Source organism: Aethalodelphis obliquidens, unplaced genomic scaffold (genome assembly GCF_003676395.1).
Source record: "Aethalodelphis obliquidens isolate GAN/ISIS:26980383/991018 unplaced genomic scaffold, ASM367639v1 scaffold28, whole genome shotgun sequence".
In the NCBI taxonomy this organism is placed as follows: Eukaryota; Metazoa; Chordata; class Mammalia; order Artiodactyla; family Delphinidae; genus Aethalodelphis; species Aethalodelphis obliquidens.
The window spans coordinates 3931181-3955364 of NW_020837972.1; the positions used below are offsets into that span (position 1 = coordinate 3931181).

The 24184-nt window shown below is 46.1% G+C and overlaps 1 protein-coding gene across 1 annotated transcript in view; it reads right to left on the reverse strand.

Annotated features, from left to right (window-relative positions):
• Positions 1-19515, reverse strand: part of LOC113630075 (uncharacterized) — a 41342-nt gene extending 21827 nt beyond the window's left edge. Inside the window, 1 exon segment of the mRNA XM_027125283.1 lies at positions 19405-19515. Within this exon segment, the coding sequence (XP_026981084.1) occupies positions 19405-19515 (111 nt within the window).
• Between the last annotated feature and the right edge of the window lie 4669 nt (positions 19516-24184).

Genomic DNA, 24184 nt, shown 5'->3' on the forward strand with positions numbered 1-24184 from the left:
AGCTGCAAAGGCAGTCCCAGGTCTATTTGTTCTCCCCCAAATCTCTCTTTCTTTGGAGCTTCAGAAAGACATGCCACAACAGGGTCTGTCAGTGTACCATCTCCACCTGACGCCGCAGAGATCCCCATTTTGGCCTCTCCTCCCAGAAGACACAGCAAAACCCCCAGACCGCACGGAGGCCGGCATGCACTTACAAATTACCGCAGCAAAATGGATAGCCTTGACAAAACGTAATGTTTTGTGACAGAGCCCAAATATGCATTTCATTCTTGAGAAGCAGCTCAAGGAACCCGTTGGAAATATTAAATTAAGCAGTGTAACAGCTGAGAATAATTGGGTTTTCTGCCCTGTTGCCTGCGATTTTGTGTAGTGTTTGAGGTGGCTGGGCAGTTCTGTTTGACTGGGGGACGGCGAGAGCCTGGGGTCTCTGCAGGCTGTGGGAGTAGCTTCTGGGAGATTCCTTGGGGTTGGAGGGTGGATGCGGTTCGACCCCATGTGGAGATGGGAGAGGCCCCTGGCACTACCCCTTGGAATCCTAGAATCAGAACTTCCCAACCAAGAGTGATGCATCCTCACCTGCGTTTGATGGATGAGGAAACTGAGTCCTTGAGACACATCTTAGCAAGTTAGTGGCAGAGCTGAGACTTACCCAGCTGCCACTGACAAGGCTGTTTCCAGTACACTGCCCCTCTTTATCATGGTCCTGAAACCACAGAACTCTGAGCCATTCTGCTTGTAAGGTGACCCAAAGATCGTACATTCTGGGGTCAGATAGAGCCAAGTGCAGATGGCGATGCAGCCTCTTCCTCCCCGGGAGACCTTAGGAAATTCTCAGAGCTCTAAGCTCAGTTTTCCCCTAAAATTGGGGTTCAGGGGGCTTACATTACAAGGGAGGCAATGAGGATTTTTAACAGGGCTGATGAGCACACGAGTCACCAGGGGTCTTGTTAAAATGAAGATTCTGATTCAACAGGTCTGGGACCTGGAATTCTGCATTTCTAACCATTTCAGCAGAGCTCTCCATGCTGCTGGGATGAGCCTCTGAAGAGCAAGGGTTTATAAAAGTGTGACTTAGCCAGGGCTTGGCATGCAGTAGGCACTCTATCAATGTTCCTTTCTCTTTGTTCTCTCATTATTTCTTCCAGGACTCTGCCTTATCCATGTTTCTGAAAACTCAATTGGAGAGAAGACGTAGTCGAGGAGGGGGTGTCCTGGTGGCAGATCCAACAGGTCCTTTGGGAGGCAGAAAAGCCACATTCGACCTTGTGTGCTCTTGATCCCCACCCGAAATGACCAGGCTGGCTTTGCGGAGTGGGTGAGTCACGGCCAAACGAGCACTGCAGGATTCTACAGCTGTGCAAGTCGCATCTGCACACCACCCAGCTCTGCAGGGGAAACAGTTCTGCGTTTGCACATTTTCCAGCAGTGGGTCCAGGAACGTCTGCTCGGTTACCCTCGGCACACACTGGCCCAGCACGGCACCATCTCTCTGATATCAGGGGAGTTTCTTTTCTATATCCAACCTCAAGAATACATCCTTGGGCCCTCAGAAACCAGCCTGTATCTCCAAGTCACCCCCCTGAGATTTCCTCTCATCTCACAGAGCTGATAATATCAAAAGGAAGCTGATTCTGCCATTTACCTGCTGTGTGATGTCAGGCAAGGCACCTCCCCTCTCTGAGCCTTAGTTTCTTCATCGGTAAAGTACATGGAAATCTTTAGCTGTGAGCATGGAGCTTACAGATGTGGAGTATGGAGTTTCCATCAAATTCAATCCCAGCTCCATCGCTTCTACCCTAGGTGAAGTAGCTCTCTGAACCTCAGTCTCTTTACCTGTAAATAGACCAGTTCTGAGGATTCAACAAAACAATAACGTATAATATTTGTCTGAGGGTTTGGCTCAGGGCACAAGAGAAGGCTCAGCAAATGCAATTAGTACTTGCAAACATAAAAAAAATTCATCTCCTTCAACTGGAATACCGTTAGACTTTGATCATGATTAGAATCTACCCCAAATTCTTTGAATGTAAGCAGCAATTTTCATGGTTTCACATATGATGATGATACTAACTTGCCCAAAGTTTCTGGACACGCTACATGCCAGGCACTATTCTAAATACTTGTGTTACTACATATAATTCTCATAATAACTCTGGAAGATTGATTATAGTGGGTAAAATATTCTTCCCCATTTTACTAATGAGGAGCCGGAGGCATAAGAAGCTTAAATAACTTGCCAAGGGTCACACAGCTGCTGTATGAGTCAGCTACATCCACAATAATGCTGCATAACAAACAACCACATACCTCTCAGTGGCAAACAACTGTTGATTTCTCACTCATGCATCTAAGGGCTGGTTGGGGTAATCTAGGCTCTCGTTGACTGGGCTCAGCTCTGGGTCTACCCCACATGCCTCCCATCCTCCTTAAACCATCACCTACCCATGACAAAAGGCAAGTGTCATATGTGCTAATATCCCATGAGCTGAAGCAAATCACATGGTCAAGTCTGGTTGGAGAAGTACCCTTCCCCACTAGGAAGCCCTGGCAAAGGTTAAACATATCACTACAGGAGAGTCAAGAATTGAAACGAATAATTCAGTATTCCACAGCTGATGGGGGAAGACTGAGGCAATGAACCCAATGAGACTGATGGAAGAAGTTGCCATCTTAACTGCTGTCCAAACTTGCAATTCTTTTTTTTTTCTTGACCACGCCACATGGCTTGTGGGATCTTAGTTCCCCCACCAGGGATCAAACCCATGCCCCCTGCAGTGGAAGCATGGAGTCCTAACCACTGGACCACTGAATTCCCTGAAATTCATTTTAACAAAGAAACTATCCCACTACTAAAACTAATACTAGGAACTGGAAATGCAGTCCTTTCTAAGCTCCTGCTCTAGGCACAGCTGCCTTCAGACTATCAGTGAAATATGTTATCCATCATTCATTCATTCATTCCTCACTTACTGAATATTCCTACAAGGTTGGTATCAGGCACACACACAAAATGGATACATAGTTTTCCTTTCTCTTATGATTTCTTGTCTCCCAACTCAAAGTGTAATTTTCCTCCCTCTTCATTTTATTATACATTCATTATTTATTATTTGTTTGTTTTCAAACCCTAAAACCTTTCAAGTTAGCAGATGTGCCTGCAAACTTCCCCAAACAGGGTTGTGTATGACATTGACAAAAATAGTTTATGATCAATTCCAAGGGACCCACTGATCTTTTTTTAATAAGGTGCTGCTGTGGTTCTACAGCAAAGTATGCCATTGTGATTTCACAAAGTACTCGCTGTGAAATCTTGAGCTCCCGCCCCATGTCCCTTCTTCCCAACTTGAAACGACCTTGAAACAACCGTGCCTCCTTTGGGGAATCTCTGTTAGTGACTTCGAATCCCTGGTGTGGGTGCTGCAGCATAAAGAACTCTGTCTCTGTGGGCCCCTCGCTCAGGGTCTGCGGGGAGTGGTGTTTCTCCAGGTGTGGTCCAAGGGCCACCAGGATCAGAATCTCTGGGGGTGGGGCCCAAGAATCTGCATTTTCACACATGCCCTAAGCGATTTTTGTGTCTGCTGAAGTAGAGAGATCTCTTTTATCATCTGAAGGAAAGGAGGATTCTAAAGGGAGGAAAAGAATCATTCCAGTCCTACGTGCTTCTGCATTTCATTTAATTAGCTTCAGGTTTGGAAAACGCAGTTTGGGGCACATGGCATCTGGACTCTGTCTCTAGTGCCACCCACAGGTAGAGTGGCATGGTACCTAACCAAGGAGTGTTTTATAATATATCTCTCATTCTTTGTTCACCTCCACTTGACAAACCAGGGAACACCCCCTTCCTAAATTACATTATTCCCCAAACATGCCATTCTTCCTGCCTTTCTGCCCACTAACCTGTTTTCCTGGAATGCCTTTATCTCTAATAGGTTTGCCTACAACCAAACTCCTATGCACGCCTCAAAATCCAACATGAACCTCACTGCTTCATCCTGGCTCAGTTAATTACTCTCTCCTTTGTGCTGCTATGGTTGAACATTCCTACATAGAGGCAACAATCTGAGTTCCCAATTATTTAACCCCACTATGACTCTGGCACTGTATTCTACACTTGAGATACTAGAGCGTTTCCAAATAAATGAAAGCAGGCTACACTTGTCTGTTTACACATACTCTCCCCTGTGCCCCTCCAGGGCAGGAACTAGGCCAAATTTCCCTAGGCAGAGTATGTGCTCAAGTCCCTTTGGAGTCCCTAAAATTCACAAGAGCATCTCACCAGCTTGAATCTGCCAGGAAAAAGAGGCCATGTGACTTCAAGAAAGGATCTCCTCAGACATGACAGAGAAAGGGTCCAGACATGGCAGAGTGAGCCCTGTGGTTGACAGCCACCCCCATCTTCCTCCAAGCCCCAGCATGAGCAGAACTGGGGGTCCAGCTAGGGCCATAAATCCAGGATGGGCTTGCTAACCACGAACCCTCCCTTTGGTGCAAAATCAAACTCCTACTTAGTGCCAACAGAAATACCAGTCACGGGCAGAACTTCAGGCTTCCCAGAATGAGGGCGGTTACCCTCCCTGGAACCATCACAACCCATGTGCCACTTATTTATAGACCCAAAGGACCGTAAGGCTGGAAGGCACATTCAAACCAGCCATGCCTCCTTGGCAGGAGTGTGAGATGTGTATATTCTGGTGCCTCAGGTAAGTTTCTGAGACTTTCAGAAAATCAACTGTACTGTTTACATCTAATTAAGAAAACTGGCCCCAGTTCATCTACACACCTTGGTGCTTCTGTGTCCAGCATCAGCAGATCCAACTTTGAATCCTGGCTCTGCTGGTAATGACTGTGTGACTTTTGGGAACTCACCTAACCTCTCTGAGCCTCGGTTTCCTTACCACATAATAGGAATAATAAAACCTGTCTCTTGTGGTTGGTGTGTGTCTCAGTGGAGGGAACACTGCTGACAGCTTTGTCCTCCCTTCTCTTCTAATTATTAATACGTTGCTTGGTTTTTATGATTATGTCTTGTTATTGGTGTAGTTTTCCCGGTTTGGGGATTCCTGTACTATTGAGCTTTCTAAATCCCATATCTGATTATGAAAACTCCCTCTAAGCTTTTGCTCTTTCTTGGCTTTATGTATTTTCTCAAGTGAGATCTCTGCTAAAATTCATTTCCCTGCCAATCTCCAATTTGATGCATCATCCCGATCATGCTATATTATGTTTGGCAACATAATATGATGTGACTCCGGCTGCCGATGACGGATGGGCTACCCGTCAGCAAATGGAAGAGCACCCAATTTTCTAAAGAGCATTGTTACAGAAACAAACAGGATGGCCTTTTAACTTGTATTGATTTATTTCTGAAGAATGAGCTCCTTTCTTACTTTTACAAGTGCTGTAATTAGAGGGTAGAATTACCTTTCTGGGGTGAGGGTCTCAGCAAGCTTAACAGCAAGGGGGCTGTGGGGGAAGGGTGCAGAGAAAGGGCAGGGTGCAAGCAGCAGCCCGTGACACGGAAGTGGGCCAGATTTAGAGCAGGAAGCACTGAGGTTAAATACATTAAAAATTCCTTCCTTCTCTCCTCCCTTTCTTCCTTCCTTCCTTCCTTCTTTCCTCTCTTCCTTCTTTTCTTTCTGCTATACATCAATCTATCATCTTTCCTTTTTTTCTTATTTCTTTTCATCCTTCTACTTATCCATCCATCCATTCATCCATCCATATATCCAACCATCGTTCCTTCCTCTATTCTTTCCTCTCTTTCTTCTTCCCTTCCTGATCTCTATCCACTGATCCATCCTGATCCAGCGAGCCAGCCAGCCAGCCAGCCAGCCATCTATCCATTCATCTATCCATCTATCCATTCATCCATCCATCTATCCATCCATCCCTCCATCTATCCATCCACCCATCCATCCTTCCCTCCATCCATCCATCCATCTATCATCCATCCATTTATCCATCCATATATCCATCCATCCATTCATCTTGCCTTCCTACCATCCATCCATCATCTTTCCTTTATTACTTCCTTATTTCTTGCCGTCCTTCCACTTACCTATTCATCCATTCATCATCCATTCGTACATCCATCCATTCATCTACCCCTGTATCCATTCATCCATCTCCCCTCCCTCCCTTCCTCCCTCCCTCCCTCCTTCTCTTTTCCATTCAACATTTTTGGGGACCGTGCTTGGTGTGATATAGAAGAGTGACTCTCAAAGACCAGGGTTCTAAGCCTAGCCCTGCTGTGTGATCTTGGGGAAATCAATTCATCTCTCTAACACTAGACTTCCGCACCTCTCCCGTCACTCTCCCCCTCGCCCGTTCCCCTCCAGCCACCCTGGAGCATTGCTCGTTTCCTCCCAGTCCAGTCACCCTACCACTTAGGGGGTGCTTGCGTTCCTTTTCTTTCTGCCTGGAACCCTCTTCCTCCAGATAGCCTTGGGGTTCCCTCCCTCCCTCCTCCCTGTTCTCTGTTCAAATGCCTTCTCATCAGAGGCCTTCCCTGGCCACCCTCTCCAAAACAGCAGCTCCTGTCACGCTCCACCCCACAAAGTCGGTTCATTTTATCCTTAGCTGCTAGGACCATCTGGCATACTACGCACATTACTTATTCAAGGACTATTTACCTATTTAGTGTCCGTTCAGCAAGACAGGGACAAGGGAGGGCCAATTTGAGGGTGCTTGTCATGGTCACTGCTGTGAACGGGGGCTCAATTCCCCTGGGACCTCTCAGAAATGTTCACCCAAGGAGCAGAGTCCAGCTCCAGTGTCCCACTGCTGAGGCTTGACCTTGGAGTGATGACTGAGCCAGGGACTGCCACCCCCGGCAGAAAGCAAACACCTCACCATTTGTGCCTGGTGTGGGCCCTGTGGCCCGAGTCTAAGTTGCCTGGAACTGTCCACCCTGGCCGGGCACCCTTCTGTGGACGTTTCTATGGGAGCTTCCTTCCTGAGGATCTGCGTTTGCAGGGAGAGAGGGCTGCCCGGAACCCCAGTCTCAACCCTGTCCCTCACACGCCATGACCTTGGGCAAGTCACTCACCCACTCTGGGCCTCAATTTCCCCATCGATAAAATGGACAGGTTGGACCAGACCATGGTCTCCTACCTTTCCAAGTCCAAAAAGTCCTCATTTTAAAAAATCATTAAACCAATTGTATGGACTCAATGTTGGAAAAGTAAAAAGAAACAAACAAACAAGACAATGTAACAGAAAAGGAGACGAAGAACTCAAGAAGAAGGAGACCTCTTGATATTTTGCTATTTTTGATATTCTGAGACATTTCTATGCATAAATCCTCCTGGCCCTCCTTCCCTCCCTCCCTCCGCCCCTTCCCTCTCTCCCCTCCCCGTTATGTTCTGATTTCTCCTCCTCCCCCCCTTTCCCTCCCTTATCACCATCCTTCCACTAGAATGTAAGATCCACAAATGCAGGATTTCTGTCTCTTTGGATCACTGTTGTATCTACAGATCTACCTTGGTGCCTGGCACATAAAAGGTGTTCAATAAACACCTGTGGTAGGAATGGATGGATAATGACCATGGAAGCTTAGTTACCCTTTACTGGACACCGACCATGAGCCAGGACCTGTGTAGGGCAGGGAGACTCAGGGATCAGTGGGACGGAGGGCCCTGCACTTGTGGGGCTCACAGCATCCTCGAGACTCTTCTGGGATGGCAGAGACTATTTGGAATTCCATCAACGAGCATTAGTGTAAATATTAGTGTAAAAGCTAATATCAAAACAAAATATGAAAGGACACAAGTTGAAAAAACACGGAGATGAGACAGAGGCAAAAAACAAGTGGAGGACGATGCAGAATTCCTGCAGGTCCCTAGCCAGATGTAGATCTAAAAGGACCCTGTAGCCCAGGGGTCTCCCATTCACATTATGACCCCGGAGGCAGAGGCGGCAAAAGCAGAATCCGGGGTCGGCTGGGGCACGGACATTAGGAGAAGGCACAGACACTTGCAAAATGGCCTTGAAGTCAGGGGGAAGCTGGTGGACCGGTCAGGGCCAACTGGGAGCAAAAGAGCAGGAGGCCGCTGCCTGAGTGGGGTGTGCATGGGGGTCCCGGGCAAAGCAGCAGCTGCAGGCAGTACAGCCCAGCGCTTTGGTACATGGGCTTTGGTGTCAGACAGGCCTGTGTCCCAATCCTGGCTCGGCTCCACATGCCCCCTGGGTGACCTTCAGCATGCTGCCGGGCCTCTCGGAACCTTAGTCTCTTCCTCTGAAGAACAGGGGTCCTTGTCTCTCCCTGCTAGCTGGTTGGGGACGGAGGGCTGACATGCTCTGATGAACCCAAGATCTGAGCACAAGGCTTCCCAACACAGAAGGTTAGCCTGTACTATTCATTCACGTTAGTAAACACAGGCTGGAGTTACAGAAGAGGCGCCAGCACTGCTGAGAACAAATTCTCAGGTTGGGACTTGGCCAGGTTTCTTTTTGATGGCCGGCAGGCCACCGTTGAGGGCATCTCTTCCTATATTTCAAAGCACAGCCCTCTATAGGGGACAGGACCGTGTCACCATGAACACTCAGACAACCAGGCCCCACAACAGGGCCAGCTGACCCCAGGGAGCAAACTGTCCCAGAGCCTGTCCTATATAGTGACAGAGCAGGAGGCCAATAGCCTCGTGGAGTCCTGTGAAAAGACCAAATCACAGGATGCCATGTTGGTGTCCCCAGGGAGCATACAAGCACATCGCAGAGTAGTTGTTGTGTAGCCAGACTACGCAAAATGAAAAACTCAGGAATATTCCAAAGCAGAAACTAATGTCTGCTCGGAGCCTTGAACCTGACCTCCAGTCTGGGCAAAACTGTTTGAGTCCCATTGTAGTGGCCTGGAAGGGAAGACATCTAAACACTTAGAGGCTGAAGGAGGGATGACGGCTGGGGAAACATGTCTGGAAGAGAGGCTTCTCCATCATGCCCTTGGCATTTTCCCAAACGGTGGGTCTGATCAGTTTTCACACTCAGGATCAGGAGATACAAACCACAGAAAACCAGGACAGGTTTCTCCCACTATCCGAAACCTTCCGTAAGCCAAAACGGCGTAAAGCGAAGAAATAGTTACCTTAGGACACATCCTGCTCACTGATGCACAAAATAAATAGAGATAAAGCACAGATGCTCATGGACAGAGGTTCAAAGCTATGGTGGCCGGATGCTGAGATGCTCAGTGTGGATCCCAGGGAGGGAACTCAGCGGTGCCACCCGCCCTGCTCGGGGCTCATCCTATCTCTACAACATTTCAGTGCAAAACAAATACTGAACGCAATTTTTGCTTTTCTCCCTTTTTCGTAAAAGCAAAACTCCTCTTGGAATTTCTTTCAGTTAGTGAAAACAGATACTAACGCAGGTGTTTCATAAAAGAGAAAAGGCATAAGGCGAACTTTCTAAAAGCAGGGGATACCTGTATAAGTCGAAATGGGTTCCAATCCTAATGGTCACTTATGATTTTCCCCTCTCCAGCAGGGACCACAGCAGTCCCGTTCACAGGGCTGGCGGAGGAATTCATGAGGAAGTCCTTGTATAGCACCGGCTTTAGTCTCAATCAATGGGAATTTCTGTTATCGCTCTCCCTGGATACATCTATTGACTGTGACACAAATCCTACCTCCTTACCCAGAAACTCCCACCCTTGAGCTCCGAGACGCACAGCCCTGCACCCAGTGTGATTCTAAGCAGCGGGGCAAGATGGGATTTATCTTCTCCGTTTACAGACCGGGTGATGTGACCTGCCCTCCATCACCCACTGTTATTAGTCTGCTAGCGCTGCTGTACCAAAATACCACAGCTCGAGTGGCTTAAACAACAGAAATGTATTTTCTCACGGTTCTAGAGGCTGGAAGTCCAACATCAAGTTGTCTGCAGGGCTGGTCTCTCCTGAGGCCTCTCTCCTTGGCTTGCAGACCTGGCCTCTGACCCTGTAGCCTCACATGGCCTTGCCTCTGTGTGCACCCCTGCTGTCTCCCTGTGTGTCCAAATTTCCTCTTCCTAAAAGGACACCAGTCAGATTGGATTAGGGCCCCCCCTAACTGCCTTGTTTTAACTTAATCACCAGTTTAAAGGTCCTGTCTCCAAATATAGTCACATTCTGAGGTTATGGGGGTTAGGACTTCAACAGATGAATTTTGAGAGGGGCACAACTCAGTATATACACACAGCATGTAAGTGGTGAACAAGGGGGGTGCCCTAGACCCGTGCCCTTTCCCTCCAGCTCTGCCTCCCACCCCAAGCCCTTTGCAAATCCTGTTCCAAAGCACTCAAGCCTTGGCTCACCCCAAACCTCCAGGATTTTCCATCCGGAGCCAACCTTCAGCATCTTTCAGGCTCCAGAGTTGCAGGAAATAACCTGCCTCAGCCACTGCTTGGAAATGCCAGCCAGATGCCTACGTCCTTTCATCTCATGCACGAAAGGGATTTGCGCGCAGGAAAAGTCCTCCGAGGAAGCTCGGTCTGCACACAGGTTCTTTGAAGCTGTTGTTTGGTTTTGGTTATTTATTTTTGCTTTGGTTCAGAGTCATCTTCCTTCAGACCGGAAGGGCTCTGATTCTGCTTGTCACCATGCCGCTGGGTTTTTTCAAGCTAAGGAGACATTGTCGCTCTCCCCTTCACCCCGCCCCGTCACCTCCCCCATCCCCTCTCCTTTCCTTTCTCTCTCTCTCCCTCGTTTCTTTTCTACAAGGAGCCTGGAATCACAAATATGTCGGGGTAGGACAATGTCTTCAGCAAAGGGGGGAATATTGGGGTCACCTTTTATTAAGAACAAAGCTATTGAAATGATGCACTAGAACATCTTGCTATTAGAGACATGAAAAGTATTTCCCTCATTAGTGTAAAAGGGAAGAAGGGAGCTAGCAATCTTGTTGATCAGCAGTGGCAATTTATTTTAAACTGTCCATTTTCTGGGTGTCAGAGGACGACTTTTATGTATAATCTTATTTCCAATTTCAACAAAGAACACTTCACTCATGTTCTGTGCGGATTTTTTCTTCATAGACAATAACCGATTATAAAAGCGGTTCTCAGCCACCCCACCACCCTGCATCTCGGAGTGGTGTTGACATATGGAAATGAATCAAAATGTAATACGCATAATTACAAGCATTGTAAGCAGGGTACAATTAGTGTCTCTTCAAACCAATGTTGTAATCAAAAGACGCCCCTAAAACAGTCCAAAAAGTGAGAAGACTATCCGTGGGATGAGACACAGATTGGAAGGAAGTTTTTTTTTTTTTTTTTTTTTTTTTTCCCCGATACACGGGCCTCTCACTGCTGTGGCCTCTCCCGTTGCGGAGCACAGGCTCTGGACGCGCAGGCTCAGCGGCCATGGCTCACGGGCCTAGTTGCTCTGCGGCATGTGGGATCTTCCCGGACTGGGGCACGAACCCGTGTTCCCTGCATCGGCAGGCGGACTCTCAACCACTGCACCACCAGGGAAGCCTGGAAGTTTTTTCTTTTTTTTCCCCCTTTTCTGCCATGTATAGAGATGCAAGTTGCCTTGTATTCTCTTCCTTGGTGGGTGCAGAGAAATCAATTCTAATTATTTTCTCCACCCATCGAGTTGAACACAAACAAGGAAACCTTGCTTTAAAAATAAACCCAGCCACATGGAAGGGGCTTATCTTTTCTGAAGCTTGTATTTGGAGGGTGTCTTTGAAGGTCACACATCCCTGGGGAGGTCAACCAGGGTCCTTTGGGTACAATTTTGTCACCAGGATGCCTTCTGTTTAGTCTTTACAAGGCATCTTGTGGAGTTGTTGGTTTTTTAGTTGTTTTTATGGTTGCTGATACTTCATTTGGTTTTTAGATTGGATCCCTTGCCAATATTTAAAAATCAGGAGGGGTTTTGTCAAAGATATGATTTTCCCCTCCCCCTGAAAAATTATATGAGCTGTCCACATATGACCCACACCCTCACAGGACACTGTCCCCTGGTGCCCAGCACCTAGAGACAGGGCAGTGTCTCCTGCTTTCCACATCCTCACCTTTGATCCTGTCCCAGGCCTGTAGGCACCTTATCCCCACCCCATCACCGAAGTAATGAGTCAGAGCAGCTCATCCACCCGCCATTTGCAAGAAAACCACCATGTTCCAGCCACTTTATCTTTGCTTCATCCACTGCCTTTTCTATTCTCTTCCATCCTGTTGAAGTGCACTTCCCACCCGCAAACTCCCATCATCCCCCTGCAAGCCTAGTTTTGGTGTCTCTGATGCCAGAACGTATTTCCAGACCATGCCCACCCATCCCCCAAACCACGACAGTCACTCTTGACCTTGTTCATGGCTCCTCGCGTGAACTCTTCACACTGCTATTAAATCCCACCTCGCCCTTCATCTGGGCATCTCTCCCTGGCCCGGAGCCCCTGGAAAGTGAGGTCCCTGCCTTTTCCATGGCTGCGTCCCAAATGCCTAGCATAGAATCTGGCGCATAGGAGGTGTGAAGTCCTTGTTTGGATTTCTGAATGAATTATTCAAGGAATGCTGCCTCTTTGTTGTCTCTGAAGTGAGGCTGGCAGGAGAAGGGGAAAGGGATGATTACTGAGAACTTACTATGTGTTTGCCCCTCAGCCCATGTTGCCTTATGAGAAGAAGAGAGACGGTTTCAAGCTTCCACATCAATATTGCCCAGTTGGCAAGCTACCTACCCCTCCAAAAAGCAAGCCCTCATTATAAAATAAACTGTGATGCCAGTGGTTAAAACTCATACTGATATCAATGCGTACCGATAGGTATCAATACCGATTCCTACACCTACACATGCATCTATATCTATATCACTTATATCTACAATGTCTTCCATCTAGAAATCATTTGAGCTTTGGGTTGCTCACAATAGCAAACATTTGGAAACCACTTAAATATCCATCAACAGGGCACTAGTTCAACAACTGCGATGTATTCCAATACTGGAACGTGCTGAAACCATGACTATTAAGGATAGTCATTTACTGACATGGATAAAGAATCCAGCTTGCCAGGGTTAGGTCACACCATGACCAGAGACAAGGGTGACGCACATTTGCAAACTGTTCTTCATCTAGAAATACAAATGTGCGGAGAGATGTTTAGAACCATTTTGGCCAAACATTGAGTGGATTTTCTAGACAGGAGGCTCTCTGCTGACTTTTGTTGATAAGTTTCCGTTCTCCTTACATTTAAAAAATATTAATCGTGATTTTCTTCCCCAAAGCAATAACTGATTGTAAATGCACTGCTCAGGCATCTCCCTTCTCTCCTGTTTGACTGCCTGCACTTTCTGCCGGGTGCCTTACTGTCCTGCCACCCACCTCCAGCATGTGATAGGCTGGATTTGGGCCAGTTCTCTCCCATTTTAGCAAATTCACACTTGACTCTGTTCAAGTTTTCAGTTCCAGGGGTCAAGGCCCCTCTCTAAGCTGGATTTTGCAAGTATTTGATTCTGAAACACGGGCATCAAAAAGTTCTAAGGAGACGGAGCCATAGGAAGGATCTAGATGAATCCGCCTTCTGTGCCGACGGGGAAACTGAGACCCGGGGTGCTGGAAAGAGCAGGAAGTCAGAAGCAGGCAGGCACTGGTAGGTCAGAACCCTCGCTCTGCCGCTTCCCGGCGATGTGACCTTGAGTCAGTCCTTTCACCCCTCTGTGCCTGCCTCCTCTTTCTCAACTATAAACCTGAAAAAATAATTGCAACCACGGTAAGGGTCATTTCAAAGATGAAATGTGACAGTGACCAGACCTGAGATTTTGAAAATGGAGAAACACTAGCAGATTAGAATTATCACCATGAACTTGAATCAATTTCCCCAACTATGGGGAAAAAAAAAAAAAAAAAAATATATATATATATATATATATACAGTAAAAATCATAGTCATCAGAATGCCAGGGATCCCGAGGGGATAAAGCCATCACAGGTCCTCGTGGATCTGAAGTCTCTACTGCTGGGCCGCAGAGTGTACAGGTGTATTCTCATGTTCCCTAGAGTCCACTCTCCCCTCACTAATGACCTCAACTTCCTCACCCCTCCCAGCCCAGGGGCTTCTGAAGAGATCTGGGGACAATCACAGAGGGTGTCCCTCTGGGGCTCACCACCCCAGCAAGTCATTTCTATTCGGCCCAGAGCCTTCTTTAAGCGAGGGAAGGCTGCAAAGAGAAGCAAAAATCAACTCCGGATCAGCAGGGCAGCTGGCCCTGGGCCCAGTCGGGGAATCTCTTGGGAAGGGTCCCCACTCAGCCGGCTCTCCCACAATGCACCAGGTGCTTCTGCTGGTAAGAATGGGCTGCTTGGCCTGGAGGCGCGTGGCAGGACTAGAAGAGTGTCTATTCTGAGAGCCGTAAGAGGAAACTCCTGCTCCGTGAAGGCAGGCCGATAAGAGAGAAGCAGACAAGGCCTGGGGCGTATTTTCCCCTCCAATCTTTTATCTTGTTTTGTTTCAGTTCCCTTCTTATTAAAGGAAAGAGAAAACCTGGCACCCACCCCACCGGCCAAGGATGAATGGTGACTTGTAGACGTTTAAAGAGGATGGTGAGGATGAACCTTGAGATTCCAACACTGAAATCCCAAGGGTGGTTTCACCTGGGGCGTGAGTTTATGGGAGATTTTTAGTTCTTCTTTACCCTTTGCTGAATTTTCCAAATACAGGCACACCTTGTTCTGCCGTGCTTCACAGATACTGAATTTTTTACAAACTGAAGGTTTGTGGCAACCCTGCTTCGAGCAAGTCTATTGGCACCATTTTTCCAAAAGCGTTATTTTAAATTAAAGTATGTACATTGGTTTTTAGACATAATGCTATGGCACACTTAACAGACTACTATGTAGTGTAAACATAGCCTTTATATGCATGGGGAAACCAAACATTTTGTGTGATTCGCATTATTGCAATGTTTGCTTTATTGCGGTGATCTGGAACCATACCCACAATATCTCCGAGGTCTGCCTGTGCTTTTGCCATGACCAAACATCTTGTTTATAATCAGAAAAAATAAAAGTTGTTTTTGAATGCAAGTTGTGAATCTCATTTCACATTTGCTCCTAAGTACAGACGCTGAAGGGGGAAAGTGTATGTTTTCTGTGATCCAGGGACAAATGCGGTGTTGCCTATCAGGAGAACATGGGCAAGAAGAAGGTCATATGCCCCCCAATCTGCTGTTGGGGGACTGTTCTGGAAAACAGTTTGACAGTTTCTTATAAAGTTAAAATACACTTAGCATATAATCCAGCAATCTCACTCTTGGGTATTTATTGTAGAGAAATGAAACTTATCTTCGCATAAAAACCTGTACATGGATGTTCACACCAGTTTCATTCCTAATACCCACAAACAGGAAATAACTTGGCCTTCAGTGGGTGAAGGGTTAAGCAAACGATGGTACATCCTTTCAAAGGAATACTACTCAGCAATGAAAAGGAGCAAACTATTGATACATGTAACACCTTGGATGGATCTCAAGGGCATTGTGCTGAGTGAAAAAAAAGCCACTCCTGAAAGTTCATGTGCTATATATGATTCATCTGGAAGATGGAAATATTCAAAGATGAAGAAAAGAATGCTATATATGAATATTCTCATAGTGACACAGTTATAGCTCTAAAGAACAGATCAGGGGTTGCCAGGCATTAAGGGTGGGGTGGGGTGTGACCATTTGGGGGTTGCTTGAGGGAGTTTCTTTGTGGTGATGGATACGCTCTACACCTTGTTCATGGTGACAAATACTCATATGTGATAGAATTTCATAGAACTATACACCCACCCCAAAAAGTTCCCATACAACTAGTGACATCCAAATCAGGTTGTATTCAAGTTAATAGCATTGTACTAATGTCATGTTCCTGGTCTTGATAATTTTACTATGGTTATGTAAAATATTATCATTGGACGAAACTGGGTGAAGTATTACTACTTTTGCAACTCCTTGTGAACAACTGTAAACCATTTTAAAATGAAACAGTATTAAAAACATCTGACTCATCTCTACTCTGACTTCTTTGTGTTGGTTTCATTCTTAGGCAAGACCTTACCTCATGGTAACAAAAAGGGTGCCAGCAGCTCCAAACCTATATCCTCCCAGTTTAGCAATTGTCACTGAAAGACCATCCCTTTCCCAGTAGTTCCAGCTAACATCCTGCAATTGAGCCTCGCTTCTGTCATATGTCACATGCTCATCTCTGTCAATCACTGCCACCAGAGGAATGGCATACATTGACTAGTCAGGCCTAAGTCATGGCCAGACTCCTGCTCTCCCATAGCAGGCACAGAACAGCACTCTCAGAAGCATATGGGGACTTCATTCTGGAATAAAATGTATAAATGTATCTTTAGCAGAAAGGAGGATTGGAAGCTAGGCTGTAAAACCAATAGATGTCCAGCAGAGAGGAAAATAGCATCATTATAAGGATAAAATATTACATGAGACAGTGTGTGTAAAACACATGGAAGGTGGTAGGTGCTTATTAGGAGATTAACAAAGAGTTTCCTCTGCTTCCCCTGGTCACCGTTGCTGATGAGAAGAATCAGGTACGTTGGAGAATTCAGCCCAGTTTGCCATTTGCACCAGCTCCAGCTGCATTTCAGACAAGTGCCCAGCAGCACCTGGCTGCCTTTCTTACAGAGAGCTCCACAATCTTGAGCCCCTTTCTATTGGTCCCAATTGGACGTGATGTCTTTCCTACAAGATTGCCTGCTCAGAGAGTCTGAATCTTACTTTCCTCTAAAAATAAGACCCAGTCAGCATTAGTGGCACTGTGCCAGACATGGTGTTAGACATCCTTCATTATAGTTGTCACCCTAACCCAGGGCAGATGGCATTGCCCCATTTTGCAGATGGACAAACTGAGTTTCAAGGGGGCCAGCACATAGTTTAGAAGTGGCAGAGGCAGATCTCAAACCCAAAGGCTCCAAATGCCATTTATTTTGGGCAGAAGAAACCCCTCATTGTCCCCAAGATTTCACCAGTGAAATTCAACTGGCAGAGCTGACCTAAGTGTGGAGCTCCTGTCCACCTGCTCTCCAGCATCCCTGCTTCCCGTCCTAATGGGCTGCTATTTCTCTCTCTTTTTATGATGCTGATCTACTGGAGGCCAGGGCATGGATATCACTGTAAACCAAGCCCGCGATGGAGCAATTAGAGGCACAACTGCTTCCTCTGCTCCACTTTCACCAGAGCCCAGAAACAACATTTCATCCTGCATGCTACACACTATGCCAGGGCAGGGCACCCATTCTGCTAGATCCAAGGAACCCTTGTCATGCCTAAGACATTATTAAAATAAAATCCACGTTTATTCTGTCCAGCCAGCTTGTGGAATGCAAGTCAAGAAGCATCTTTTTGGTTAAGGGTTGGGGGCCAAGGAAGTCCCCTAAGCGCTCTGTTCCCTCTCCATCTAATCTCTCCCCTTTCAATTCAAACACACAGGTGCACACACAGACACACACATACACAAACACACTCATGTATGCCTGGGGACTATTTTGTTCCTCTTAATTGAAGTGATACGAAAAAGCTTCTTTTGCTTATCTTCATCTTTTCCATTTTTTCCTAGGAAGGGTGGTTGCTATTGGCTTATTCTCTGTAGGTGTGAACATGTGTGTGTGTGTGTGTGTGTGTGTGTGTGTGTGTGTGTGTGTTTCCTGGTCATTTTTTATTCCCAACTGCATCTCCACAATGAGTCAAAATTCAAACACGTTTGGAAAATAAATAGTTCCAGCATCGCATTTGTTAGAGCCCGAGCCTGTTGTCAAGGGCAGCTTGGCTGTTGGGTACCCCGTGCAGGTCTCGAGAGAAAAAGAATAACTCAGCTGGCCAGGTTCTTGGGCTGAGCTGGGAGCATGCATTCCACGGCTCCCTCCAATGCACAGATTTCCTGGGGTCTTTGTTTCCTAGTGTGATTGGAGTTGGACACACGGAACGGCTGACATATTTAGTCAAAACCGCCATGCTTGGTGGCTTCTGATCATCTTAAGAAAATGTCCAGAGCTAGGGTTTACTGAGGGCCTCCTTTGTGCCAGCAACAGTGTGAGAGCTGGATCCACACTGGACCAAGTTTTTGAGGTGTGAATTACCCAGCAAGAAGAAGGGTGAAAATTACATGTACAATGGGCTCTTTGTATTAATGATAATAATAGCTAGCACTTAGTTGCATACTGTATCCTAAGCAGGTTACAAACCATTACATAGTATTAATATTTTGGAGATTAATATTACTTTTTTTTTTTTTTTTTTGGCGGGGCCTCTCACTGTTGTGGCCTCTCCCATTGCGGAGCACAGGCTCTGGACACGCAGGCTCAGCAGCCATGGCTCACGGGCCCAGCCGCTCCGCGGCATGTGGGATCCTCCCGGACCGGGGCACGAACCCGTGTCCCCTGCATCGGCAGGCAGACTCTCAACCACTGCGCCACCAGGGAAGCCCCAATATTACATTTTAGTAATAATGTTTTTTTTAAATGAAAAGTATTTCAAACATACAGGCAAGAATACAGAAAATATAATAAACACTAGCTTTTAAAAATCTTAACTGCATGCTCTATTTGCTCCAGATCTTTTTCTACTGGAACAAGACGTCACAGCTGTAGCTGAGGTCCCCATGCACATACCCTGATCCCAGTTTTTTCTTCTACTTTCCAACCAGGAGTTTATATTTGGAGTTTACTACGTCAATAGATTTTTAAAATGTTTATTACACAATTATGTAGCCGTACACATTATATTTTGTTGTTCATGCAGGTTTTGAAACTTTACATAATTGATATCTAGCTGTACATCTTATTCTACATTTAATCCTCACAACGGCCTTAAGAGGTTGGCACCATTTTACAGACGAGGAAGGGGAGGAACAGAGGAGATAAAACCCTTACACTAACATTTCCTTATGCTGAATATGGGTCTAAACTATGACTTGGTAGTTCCACTCCTAAGTGTAGACTCCTAAAAAACACGTATTTAGGGACGCCAAAGATGTGCACAAGAATGTTCATAGGATCTTTATTTGTAAGAGCTAAATATTAGAAATAACCCATATGTCCATCAACAGAAGAACGGATAAACACACTGTGGTGAAGTCACACCACAGAATACCATACATCAATGAGAAAGAATGGGCTTGTGCAGCCGCAGCTTCGTGGATGCATCTCAGACATGCTGCTGAGTGAAAGAAGCCAGACACAAAGGAAGGCACCGCGTGGTTCCATCCGTATGAAGTTCAGAAGCAGAACTATGTGATGACAATAGAGCAGTGATTACTTCTGGGGACGGAGGGCAGGGTGGACTGGGAGGGCCAAGGGCAGGGGCTGCTGGGTGGCTGAAAGTGCTCTAGAACCTGATCTTGGTGGTGGTTACACAGGGTAGGAGGATGTAAAAACTCTTCAGGCTCTGCATTTAGATTTATGTATTGTATCACATGCGCACTGTACCTTGATGATGACGGTGGTGATACCGATGATGGTGCTGATGAAGAGGAGGAGGAGGATGTAGATGGTGGTGATGACGATGACAATGATGAGAAACCACTTGTGTGGAGTCATACAGATCATCTGTGGCAGAGCCGTTTAAACCCAGACAGTCAGACCTCTGACCGCACGTGACCACGACTCTGGACATTTATGAAGCGAAGGTAGAAGAGCAGATAAAGTTACCTGCCCGAGTTCACGCAGTAATCACACAGAAAAGGTAGCACTTGACCTAGTTCTGTCTGACTCCCACATTTGTAACTCTTTTCTTTGCCTCTGATCCCTGCCAGGGACAGAGCCAGGGTTCTCTGGGTACCCCATTCTCTGTCAGCGTGCTGACGACTCAGTTTTCCACTCTTTGTGTAACTCATTTACAGAACGTGTCCACAAGCAGTTCACAGGTGGAGAAACGGAGGCTCAGTCATGCATCCCCAGATGACCAGATCCCCAGGTTCCCGTGAGGCCCCATGGACAGAGCGTGAAGCCTGGGGTCAGTCAGATCAGATCCTGCTGAGAATCCCAGGCCGGCCATCATTGTGTGCCTCGGTGTTCCCATCTGCCAAGTGGACACGGCAATCCTGGCTCCGCAGGGCAAGGTGAGTATGAAACGAGGCAGTGACCAAAAGGCATGCACACCGGCAGCCACCTGTCTCTCTTCCTGACTCCTTGGCTTCCCCGGCCGTTCAGGCTTTCCTGTTCATCACTTGGTTGACCTCTCAGCCTTTCTGCAGCTTTAAGATCCTATGATTTATGGCATTTTATGCAAATGTCGATTAAGCACTCAGCTCTGCACGCTGCAGAGAAAAAGGAGGGGGTGGGGTGGGCTGGCATGGTCCCTAATTCCAAACAGGTAACAATAATGTTGACAGGGGAAGTGACAAGTGACATGTCAGCTGTCCCCTCTTCTCTTGAAACACCCAGGGGACCACACTTCACTCCTGCATTTGGTTCATGCAGGATATGAAAGGCATGGCCCAGCCTGGGATAGGTTGGGTCCCCGATAGGAATTAGCACAGGGGGCCTGGGCATTGGGGAGTCATCCTCCAGGATGGGTACCCCTTTGTAGCAGGCCTTTATTGAACATTCTATTCCACAGTGCCCTATAAAACCAAGAGGGAAAAACAAAAGCCTTCACTTCACAGAGCTACATACAATAACCTTAAAACGAGCGTCCATAAATGTGGCGCTAGTAATTATTTGCATCTAGTTAACCATGCAACAAAATGGAATAAACGCAGCTCCATTAACCTTATTTTAAAAGCACTTTTTGGTGATTCATGTTTATTACACAGTTAACATTTAAGAGAGTGGACGCCCACCACCGCTTCTGCTTTGGAACACTGTACTGAAGAAAACACGCACTTGTGGGAAAGGGAAGTACAACAGATGAAGCAGAACCATTTCTACTTTCCCAACCCCTGCCCCTAAGAGACCTTCCTAGTCCAGTCCCTCGTTCAGTTTACAAGTATGTATTGAGCATCTGCTATGTCTCCGATACTTGGCGAGGTACTGGGGCTACCGCAGTGGGCAAAAGGGCCACCAGCCTCAGGGAGCTGATGTTCCCATGAGGCAAGACCTGGGAAAGCAAATCACTTCTACTGTGAACGATTTGGGGCCCTGACCGAAATCTCTACCCAGCGACTTCCAAACCATAAATCCCCATTCTCATCCCACTTTTACTCCTGTTTTAGAATCCATGGAAGACAGCCACCTGAATCTACTAATGCCATGATGGCTGCAAAATGCTGGTTTTGTAACTCCATTATTTCTCCGCATTTATTAGCTGGTTGTCTACTGCAGAGCAGATCTGTGCCTTCTCTTCTGTGCATCTACTTATTATCAGAATGGCTTCTTACTTTAGTCAGTGGTCTGTAATCCATTACTGAGGTCACACACACACAACCACACAAAAAGACTCAGAAACTGTTCTAGAAGAAATATCTGGACATCCAGAAGCAACTCAAGAAACATGATACCTAAATAATCCTGGATTGGGTCTAGCCCTGGAGATGAGGATGGGGAAATAGTTGTAAAGGGCTTATTGGGACGATTGGTGGGATTTGAATGGGACTGTGGTACAGGCTAACGCATGATAGCAATGGTAAATGGCCTGAATTTGATAATTGTGCTGTGGTTATGTACGAGATTGCTCTTACATTTAGGAAATACACTCTGAAATATTTAACAGTTGGGTGACCAACAGTCCCAGTTTGCTCACGACTCTGAGGGGTCCCAGGGTGTGGGACTTTCAGTGCTAGAGCTAGGAAAATCCCAGGCAAACCAGATTTTGTCACTCTAGAGAAGGGAATCAGCACTCAACTTACATCATATGGTTCAGAAAAAAACTATTTATATATATTGTATATAAGTATATATGTATGATATGTACCATGTGTTATATATTAGTACTGACTATATATTTAATACTATACTAACATATATATTCATTATATACATATGTCTAATACGTAACACATTATTTATAGTAATATATTAGCATAAGTACACAATTATGTATTAATACATTAGTAATATACTAATACATATATTAATAAATATATCTAATACTTTATATATCTATAGTATACCTATAATATACCTATAGTATATGTCGTATAGTATATATAGAGATATATATAATCTACTTCTATGTATCTAATCTATTATGTATCTAATTAATATACACATATATTTAAATTTAGTGAGAAAATCAAGAAATGTGACAATTGGTGAACGTTTACAATTGGTGAAGCTGGTGAAAAGTAAACAGAACTCCTTTGTACTTTTATTAGTTTCCTGGGGAGTACTTTGCTATAACAAAGTACCCAAAACCGGGTGGCTCAGAACAACAGGAACTTCCTGTCTCACAGCTCTGGAGGCTAGAAGTCTGAGACAAGGGGTCAGCAGAGCCCTGCTTCCTCTGTACCCTATAGGGGAGGATGTTTCCTTGCCTCTTGTAGGTTCTAGAATCCCCAGATGTTCGCTGGCATCACCCCGACCTTCCCATGGCCTCCTCCCTGTATCTCTTCCCTCTGTGCATGACTGTCCCTGTCCCCACATTTCCCTTTTTTATAAGGACACAGTCATGTTGATTTGGATCCACCCTAACGACCTTATTTTAACTTGACTCCTTCTGTAAAGACCCTGTTTCTAAACAAGGTTACATTCTGAGGTATTGGGGGTTAGCACTTCAATATCTCTTTTTTTTGGTGGGGGAAACACAATTCAACCCATAACAGTACTATTCTAGCAACTTTTCTATAAGTGTGAAATTATATCAACACAGAAAGTTATAAAAGTCATACAAATTGGATGAGGCATTCACCCTCTGTGGACCCTCAGCAGAGTCCCCCTGCCCACAGGGTGGGCGTCTACAAGCCCTGTGGGCTCTGAACTGTATCAGGCAGGACCCCAGGTTGGCTCACTTCAGGAGACTTTGATAAAGAAACTATTTCCAAGGGTGGAAGAAAGCCCACAAGGACCACTCCACGCCTGGAAGGGACCTGGGGAGGGGGCCGGCCGGAGGGTCCTCTTCAGGTGTTCAGATAATACCTTGCTTATGGTGTCCCTGCAGCGGGGGAGCTGCAGGAGTCAATACCCCACCCCAGTTTCCTCCAACCCTTCCATCTACTACTGTCTCCCCATAGCCTGACGAACCTGAAGCCATGGATGCTGTCAAAGCCACGGGGTCACTGCCCTGGGCACCGAACACAGTGGAACAGGGTGGTAAAGGGGCAGGGGTCATGGAAGGTGCTGACACTGAAGCCACACCTGCTTCCTTGGGGACCTCACTCTGCCTCCCTCCTTCACTTAGCCCTCCAGGCTTGTGGGCAATGACACCTGCACTTCCTCGGCCCCCTGAGTTCTCCCACTCCATCCCCATCTCCTACCTTGGCTCTACTCATAGCAACCTACATCGCTCATCTGTGTGACATTGATCAAAAGTAAGCTTTAGGGAAGCAACGTAAGTGTCCATCAACAGAGGAATGGATGAAGAAGGTGTGGTATATATACAATGGAACACTACTCAGCGGTAAAAAAAAGCCCCAAAAAACCCACGAAATAATGCCACTTGTGGCAACATGGATGGGCCTACAGATTATCACCCTAAGTGAAGTAAGTGAGACAGAGAAAGACAAATATCATATGACATCCCTGATATGTGGAATGTAAAAAACGATACAAATGAACTTATTTACAAAACAGGAAGAGACTCGCAGACACAGAAAACAAACCTGTGGTTACCAAAGGGGAAAGGGAAGGGGAGGGATAAATTAGGAGTTTGGGATTGGCAGATTCAAGCTACTATTTATAAAATAGATAAACAACAAGGTCCTAGTGTATAGCACAGGGAACTATATTCAATATCTTGTAATAACCTACAATGGAAAAGAATCTGAAAAAGTATATATATATATATATTTATATAACTGTATCACTTTGCTGTACACCTGAAACTAACACAATATTGTAAATTAACTATACTTCAATTAAAAAACAAAAGACAAATTTTTTCAAAAGTAAGCTTTGTCATCATATGATCACCAGCTCCATGCTGTGTCCCTGTCCCGAGCACAAGCCCCACAAGGGCCAGGACCATTGTGTCTGCTTTGTTCCCTGCTGCAACCTCTTCAGACCAGGTCTGGCACATAATAGATGTGTGATAAAGTTATTGAATGACAAACAGAATGAGGGGCTGGGGTGGAAGGAGGAGACTGTGAAGTTACCCAAAGAAAATGGCAGA